An 8098-nucleotide genomic window follows, 5' to 3' on the forward strand; every position below is an offset into this window, starting at 1 on the left:
TAGCTTCTTTGATCCGGTCATGGTGGAGTAGTTACTTTTGGATCATCTCTGGCTCTTCAGGTGTGCTCGTGTGTATGTGAGCAGGCTGTTTGTTCGTTGTGACACATTGTTGTATGGATGTGTATGCGTCTTGTATCGCTGCTCTGATTTTCCTCTTTTGCCTTCAGAGTCCACTCGGTTTGCCCCTCGCCTTGACACTCGTCTGCGATTGCTTGATGATGCGTCTCCTCTGCACTTCAGGTATGCCTGTTCCTGCATCTGCCATGATTTGTTTACTGCAGTTTACATGCATTGTTATTATAAGTAATTTGATGTTAATATAGTTACGCACATGACAAATTTGGGTCAGACGACCTATTAGTCCATTACTGCATTGTTGCTGATAGCATAACAAAATCAGTATATGTTACAGATTAACAATAATCAAATCTGACTGAGACATGTATGCGTACCTTATCTGTTCCTATTACCTAATAAGTGTACCAACATGAAATGAGTCTCATTAAGTAATGGGAACATCTGTTTTTGTGTACCATGTGTTTGATCAAAATGCAGACATACAAGGCGTTTGAGTGAGTACCTCCATAATTCAACATATTCAGCTCGGTTACGACACATGCATGTGATTCTTCTGTTGCCTATAGCCAAATCTCTCTATGTCGTGTGTAGTTCTTGCATGGTTAGCAAGCTGAAGTGTTGGGTGATGCTTTTGCATACTTAATGAGGTGAAATGTTGGATGTTGCTCTTGCATAATTGGCTGGTTTAGGTGTATAAATTAGAATCAAACTGAACTATAACAATTTTGAGATCATGATTTGGCATTCACATGAAACTGATCAAGTAAATGGATGTACTGCGTCACGCATATGTACAGATTTAGGCCATTTGACCAAAATAGGTTGACAAGTACAAAACCCTTACAAAGATGCATGTTAGTTACACCGGCGCATACATGCTAGCAAATCTCAAGCTGTTTAAATAATTGTCTGTTTCTAATTTCCCGAAGTGTATAGGGACTAGAACCTTCTGTGCACAAGAAAAATAAGTGATTATGAACTTGTTTCTGTATACATGGATTATTCATAGAATTGTTTAGACTGTTTACTAAAGATTGCAAGAAAGAACTTGAGACAATTAATAAGACATTATCCATTTGAACCACTGAAGGTAAATATTTCTTGCTTGGTTGTTCCAGGTATGTTACAATATTTGAGTTTCGTAGCTCAAGATGTCGATTCACATTGTCTTAATTCCTGCGTGCTGGTTTCTTTCTACCCCTTGGCAGGGAGATCCAGGAAGGAGGCGAGTACGACGGTGGCAGAGGAGGAGGATGAAGGAATAGGCCGGGGAAGTCTAAGAAGAAAAGGTTAGTGGTGCCATCGTTCTTTTGCTCGCCTCGCTGCTTCCCCATCCAGACGACGAGATGTCGCAGTCCCTCATGTTCACTAACCTCTTCGATGTCAGGGGCGGCACCGTCGTACTGAAACTCAAGGTGAAGGTTTCTCCGCCCCTGCTCTCACCGTGGGCATGCATGGATTTCTGATAAGTGACTGCTCTGCCGCTCATCAGGCTGCCGACCTGCTGGTGCGTGCAAACGTGCTCTACTTGGACCCAGAGTTTGTTGCCGAGATAGCATAAGTGGTGAGATTTGGTTTCGAATCATCCGCCATGATTCAAAGGATTCATTGTTGCTGGCATGGATTTTGTTTTAGCTGCACTACACCAATCTAAGATGGCAATATTGCTTTTTGTTTGTACCTGCTGATTGAGTATGTTTTGTAACTGCAGGAAGGCTGTGAAGGACATATTTCTTTCTTATTTTATAAAGGTAAGGTTTATGTTCAGTGCATTTAATAATTACTCTCTCCCCTTCAGTATTTGTGATATGGGTAAAATAGATATTAAAGCCTCTTTCTATATTGCTTGGTCAATCTACACTGCAATTTATTAATTTGTACTAACATAAAGCTGCACACTTGTGTAAGTACTGCTTGATGTTGGCCATGATTAGTTCATGCTCGTCTTTTCATTAAAGACATATGTTCAGTTGCAATTTTGGATATTTACACAGTTGTATGTGTTGCTTTTCTAGATTTAGTTCGTGCAGAAATTTGGTTTTTGATGCATTCAAACATTAATAATCAGCAGCGACATCAAAGGTGAGAGGTATGAATAAGAGCGTCTCTTCTACTGTACTTTTTTGGTGGCTTAAAGTGGTTTCTTCTCTGAATTGGTTTGGTTTTGCAGGTGAAAAGAAGTTATGTTGGTAGATGGTTATGCATCTACTGGTTCTGAGATGCAAGTTGTGACTTGATAGCTCCCTTGACTCAGATGTCATGTCATCTAATTGGGCAATCATATTTAATTGTTGAATGTGTTCAATCTGGTTGGGGATAATCCACCACCTAAGAGGATCAAGGTCTCTAAAATATTGTTGTTTGTTTTGTTATCAGTTGTAAATTCTATTCCAAGTTCCTTGCTTATATGTGTATGTTCATCAACAATTAGAGAAAAAAGAAATGAAAGGGTCGCTTATCAATCTGGCATCGCACAAACTTCCTCTCAAGAGGCGCCACCGGGTGGCGCCCCAACCCCTAGTGTAAGTGCAGGGGCGGAGCTCTGTAGGGGCTAAACCGGGCCATGGGCCGCCCAGGATTTTGACCCAAATTTTTTTTATATAGGCATCTCCCAAGCCCACTAGCCCAGCCCACGTGCATCCTCTCGCTTTCACGCACAGAGCAGCCTTGCTCAAAAAAAAAAACGCACAGAGCAGCCGGAGAGAGGCAGGCAGCGCTAGGAATCCCTACTCCCCAATTCCCAAACTGTCCCACAGTCGAGCAGGGAGCACAGGAGCAAGCCGCTGCCGTCGGCGAACCGACGGCGTCTATCCTCTCTCGCCGGAATCCCTGTATCTCACAGCCACGGTTCAGCCCCTTGCTTTCCTCCCTTCCCCCGACTCTCTGCACCTGCTCACAGATGACATCTGCTTGGGCTCGGCCACGCCGTCGTGATACTGGCCTGCGGCCTGCCGAACCACTTCTGGCGGCTAGCGCATGAGCAGATCACTGGATGAGCTCTCCTAGTCTCCAGTCTCCTACTGTCCTCCAAGAGTAGAGCAACTGTCAAAAGCAAGAGGTAATTCCCCATTTTATCATTTTTGTTCAGTTCTTTACATCTACTTATGAGTCATGAACTCATCTATTTTCAGTGTCCAGTGTTTATAAGAAACAGATTTTATCCATATGGAATTCCACCTGTACAGAATTCTGTTGACTGTTGAGTGTCCAGTGGGATTTCTAACCATTAGCGCCAACTATTCATCTGTTTTGAGTGTCCAGTGTTGAACTGTTGATAAAAAATAGTTGTGTCCATTTGATAAGAAAGTGAATAGCCTGATCTTATACAAATTGCAACACAGGTAATCATGGGCAAGGAAAATCAATCTCAGAGAAGAATTGATTTGGTTTTTAAAAGGAAAAGAGATGACATAACTCGAGTTCAGAAAAACCAGATATTGCCGTTGCTTGAATTGGAACAACATAACCAAAACCAGTACGAATAGGTTCGAGCAAATGAAGCTGTTACATTCGAAGGTATTGAGTTCTTGCAGCGTGCAGCGAGACCCTGGAAGATGAGAATCTTGCCAATAATCTGTTAGTTCACATAGAGGGTGGAATTCTAGAGAACTACAGCCACGAAGATGTCCTTGCAGATTTTAGAAGCAAGGGTGACCGGAGAGTCGATTTGTAGTATGTGAGTAAGTCACATGTCTAATGTCTCAAAGCTTTTGTATTAGCTAACTTAATAGTGGTTCAGGGTTAAAATGTATTTTGTTGTATATATACATACTGCTTGCTCCATCCGGTAATCATACTGATGCTTATGATTCAGAATTTCAAAAAAAATTGTGCTCTTATTTAGTCTGGCCCACCCAGCATTTTCTTTCAAGCTCCGCCACTGTGTAAGTGGACACTGGACAGCTTGCTGGACGTCCTGGGACTTGTCCGCACTGACCACCACTTTTTATATGGGATCTGCATATACAAACACTGATACAATGGATCGTCGAGTTTGGTGGCGCTTGGAGATGGGTGGTGGCCTGGGGTGTGTCGTCACTCGGCAGCGCGTTGAGTTGGGCGGCGCCTGTGGTGGGATGGCAGCGCTTTGAGCCCTTGTGGAGGGCGAGAACGAGATATGAGGATGACGAAGCCGATGCTCGATAGAGGAAGGGCAGAGCTGCATTTCGTGGAGACGAGCCGGCGCTCGATGGAGACTGTGATGGGGTGGTTCATAACCCAAAAGTAGGTGTCAAGTGAGAAAAGGAAAAAGAGAAAACACAAGAGAAAGAGGAGGCAATGAAGAATCACTTTGAAAGACAAAAGAAGAAGGTTGAGATCGACGAGGCCAATACCCGGTCAAGAGCCAAGGAAATGGAGGGTCAAGCAAAGAAAGGCCTGCATCATGGGGGCTGACTCGAGAAACATGACCCCAAGAAAATTGCTTGGTTCGAGAAGAGACAAAAGCTCATGATCCAGATGCATGATCATCTTATATTTGTTTGTTTTTGCATGAACTATGAGGCCGGAGCACACACGGGGCTCGTGCGATTCATTTGGTGCAATATTACTTGTCATCATGGCATAAAATATTCTCTTGGTACTATGGAAAAAATGCTAGATCTATTTGCTAGTATATGTTGCTATTCCAGCCAAATGGAAAAAAGGTGGGTAATTTTTTGTCTATTTATTTAGGGGATTTTTTTTGTCTGGTTGGGTTGGCCAGTTGGAGTTGCCCTACAAACTCAGAAACATCTTTCATGCCTCATTTGGTTTGGAGGAAACCAAAATATAGGAATTAGAAATAGTATAGGAATTTGATAGGATGACATTTACCATCCTAAGGAATTGATTGCCTTATTTATTTCTACGCGCAAAATGAGTTTTGAATGGATGTGTAGTTTTCTCAAAAACACATAAAATGAGCTATGAAATTTATGTACACATTATCTACAAACCGAATGCGTTATATAATTTTTTTCTCTGAAATCCTTGTTCCTATGTTTTTCTATTTTTTTGGGGAATCCTATGTCTTTTCTATTGAAATCCTGCAAACCGAACGAGGCCTCAGAGTTAGCAGGCCTAATTGGCATGGAGCCCCGCTGCGAATAACCATTCCCTGTCCGGCCCAGCTTTGAAAACCTCGTCGCCTACCTCTTTCACACTTCCTTCGAAAAATGGGCGCCGCCGCCGTCCTCCTTCGCGCCGCCCTCCGCCGGAGCCGCCCCGCCGCGGCAGCTCTCCTCTTCCCCCGCACCCTTCCTTCCCCGCCAGTTCCGCTACCTCCCCCTCCTCTCGGTAAGATTCCTCTCCCCTCTCAAACCAAACCCTTCAACCCTCCTCGTCTCACCGTCCAGCTCCCCGATGCAGCCCGTGCTTCACCTCTCCTCCCGCGCCTTCCATTCTCCGCCGGCATCTCGTACTCCACCGTTGCAGAGATATCGGAGCCCCCCGCGAAGCCCAAGGGCAAGCCAAAGAGGAGCCCAATGAAGCAGTCCCGCGTCGACTTCACCAAGGTGGACGCGGCGCTTCTCCCCACCATCATCCTCGTCGGCCGCCCCAACGTCGGCAAGTCCGCGCTCTTCAACAGGTGAGAGGCGCCACACGCGCTTAGTTTCCCGCGTAGCCCCATGCTCCATGGGGTAGCCATTTCCACAAGCACCTTTAAGGCACCGCGTCTTCTTACAGATTCCATTCAACACGCACTCCCCGGGATAGTTCCGAAGTGCTCGTTCTGGCCAGCAACCATGCTATCCTTTGTGTTGCATTGCTGACAAGTGACAATTATCTGCATCACTGGAAAACCCGGGATGCCACAGTACTTGATGGTTGCGACCATCTCGACGATAATACATGCCAATTATGCATTTTCCATGTGCACCTTTGAGTTTGCATGTACATATTGTTGTAGTTACACCTTCTACTGGATTGCATTTGGCTATTTAACATGTGATGTTGTTATGTTGTATGACATCTGCACAAAATGGTTGCTGTCATCTTGGTTGTTGTAGCTGCATATGACATATTTCCTCAGGCAGCTCTCTTTAAGCTTGCACATGCACCTATATGTCTCCAGCATAGTGTTATTTATTCTTTGATACTCTATTATAGCTTTTAGCTCTTCCATGTTACATACACCTTGACACCATTTGGTTTCCCTAGTCAGCACTCAGCACTATGACATAGTACTCCTTTTGACAAATTTCTGATGTTATTAACATCCTATTATTTAATGGTTTTACATTGAGGAATTGCAGCCTACATAGTTTGCCACTCTTATTCCATTCAGTTTTTTTTTTAACTTTGTGCTGATTTTTTTATGAATGTTTTTAGATTAATACGGAGGAGGGAGGCATTGGTGTATAATACACCTGGAGACCATGTCACCCGCGACATTCGAGAAGGAGTTGCCAAGCTTGGAGATCTTCGTTTTCGCGTGCTTGACTCAGCTGGACTTGAGACTGCAGCAACATCTGGGAGCATTCTTGCTCGGACGGTTGACATGACAGGGAATGTGTTGGTCAGATCTCAATTTGCCATTTTCTTGATTGATGTGAGGTGAGTGTGCTTTGGTTTGCTATATCAACCTATTATCATTGGAGTGAGGTTGATAAGTTGATACTTGTTGCATAGTAAAAGTGTAATGGCTTTCTCAGGGATGGCCTACAGCCACTGGATCTTGAGGTCGGGCAATGGCTACGAAAACATGCATCTGGTATACATACCATTGTCGCAATGAATAAGTCTGAGTCACTTGATGAGCATGGAGTTTTGACCTCGGCTGCTGGAGAAGCCCACAGGTTGGGTTTTGGTGACCCAGTTGCAATATCTGCAGAGACAGGCCTCGGGATGGCAGAGCTTTATCAGACACTCAGGCCATTATTTGAGGAATACATGTTTCAGCTTCCAAATAGTAAGTTTGTAGCTGTATCTTCAATGACTTTGGTTCTGTTAGTATAAGATATTTGTTTTGATATGTCGTGACTTCCTTGTAGTTCCTCTTATCTTTGCTTTCTTTCAGTAATGTACTGATTGATAAAACTGATACACTATTCATAAGTGTGACGAATTTGCGTAAATAGAAGATTTCAGCTAGGTATCAGAATTGCTTAAAAAATTCTCCATCCACTAATCCTCTCTCCATATTGGTTCTGTTCAAGTAGAAATGGAGGGGTTTGGGCATTATAGTTTATAAATCAGTGACAACAAACCACCACCTATTGAACTTTGGAAACAGTATATTCCGTTTCCTCAAGCAATAAGAGAAATTTATGATCCCGTACCGTTAATTTCTGGAGGGAAAACCATGATGCCAATGTATGTAAATATTATTCTTGGTTTTCTGTCACGTGATAGATGGACTAAATCAAGATGACCCTACTTCCGAGGCTGAGGCCAATGAAGGTGATGAAAGCAAGCTACCTCTGCAGTTAGCAATTGTGGGACGTCCTAATGTTGGGAAGTCGACCCTACTTAATGCCTTGTTGCAAGAACAAAGAGTTCTGGTTGGTCCAGAGTCAGGCTTAACAAGGGACTCCATCCGGGCTAAGTTTCAATTTGACAACAGAACTGTATATTTGGTAAGTTAATTTGCTATATGAGAGTTCAATAATATCTTTTTGATGCCTTTTCCTATATGGCTGTAGCTGCCGTGTTAGACCTTGCGACATCATGTTCATTCAGGCTGTCTCCATTTTCCTGAATTGGCATTTTCTTTCTTGTTGGCGATGCAGGTGGATACTGCTGGTTGGATGGAAAGAGCGGGAAAGGAGAAAGGGCCATCATCACTAAGTGTGGTACAATCAAGAAAGAATCTGATGAGAGCTCATATTGTAGCTCTTGTGCTTGATGCAGAGAAGGTACTTTCACTCATTCAGCTGTACACTAGTCTGCGACCTAAAGTCCTGGCTATAGTATGCTCCCTTTTATCTGGTTAAGGGGAAACTTTTTCAGTGCTATTCTTCTTTGTTCTTCTGAGGTCTTGTTGATTACAACGAGTTGATTCTATTGCTTATGCCTGCATTATTGGCAGTAGCTAAGT

At 43.5% G+C, this 8098-nt stretch overlaps 1 protein-coding gene and 1 long non-coding RNA gene across 2 annotated transcripts in view; both read left to right on the forward strand.

Annotated features, from left to right (window-relative positions):
* Positions 1 to 29: 29 nt before the first annotated feature.
* LOC123060761 (uncharacterized) lies at positions 30 to 2540 on the forward strand. The gene is made up of 7 exons (XR_006428140.1): positions 30 to 72; positions 168 to 240; positions 1287 to 1367; positions 1466 to 1642; positions 1790 to 1829; positions 2094 to 2167; positions 2249 to 2540. It is a non-coding gene; the product is annotated as an uncharacterized lncRNA (long non-coding RNA).
* A 2626-nt stretch (positions 2541 to 5166) lies between these two features.
* LOC123060756 (GTPase Der) overlaps positions 5167 to 8098 on the forward strand; it is an 8641-nt gene continuing 5709 nt past the window's right edge. The window contains exons 1-6 of the mRNA XM_044483592.1: positions 5167 to 5355; positions 5428 to 5647; positions 6391 to 6615; positions 6714 to 6970; positions 7414 to 7637; positions 7791 to 7916. Coding sequence (XP_044339527.1) covers positions 5235 to 5355; positions 5428 to 5647; positions 6391 to 6615; positions 6714 to 6970; positions 7414 to 7637; positions 7791 to 7916 — 1173 coding nt within the window. The 5' untranslated portion in view covers positions 5167 to 5234. The remainder of the gene's footprint in view (positions 5356 to 5427; positions 5648 to 6390; positions 6616 to 6713; positions 6971 to 7413; positions 7638 to 7790; positions 7917 to 8098) is intronic.

This window comes from Triticum aestivum, chromosome 3A (assembly GCF_018294505.1).
Source record: "Triticum aestivum cultivar Chinese Spring chromosome 3A, IWGSC CS RefSeq v2.1, whole genome shotgun sequence".
NCBI lineage: Eukaryota > Viridiplantae > Streptophyta > Magnoliopsida > Poales > Poaceae > Triticum > Triticum aestivum.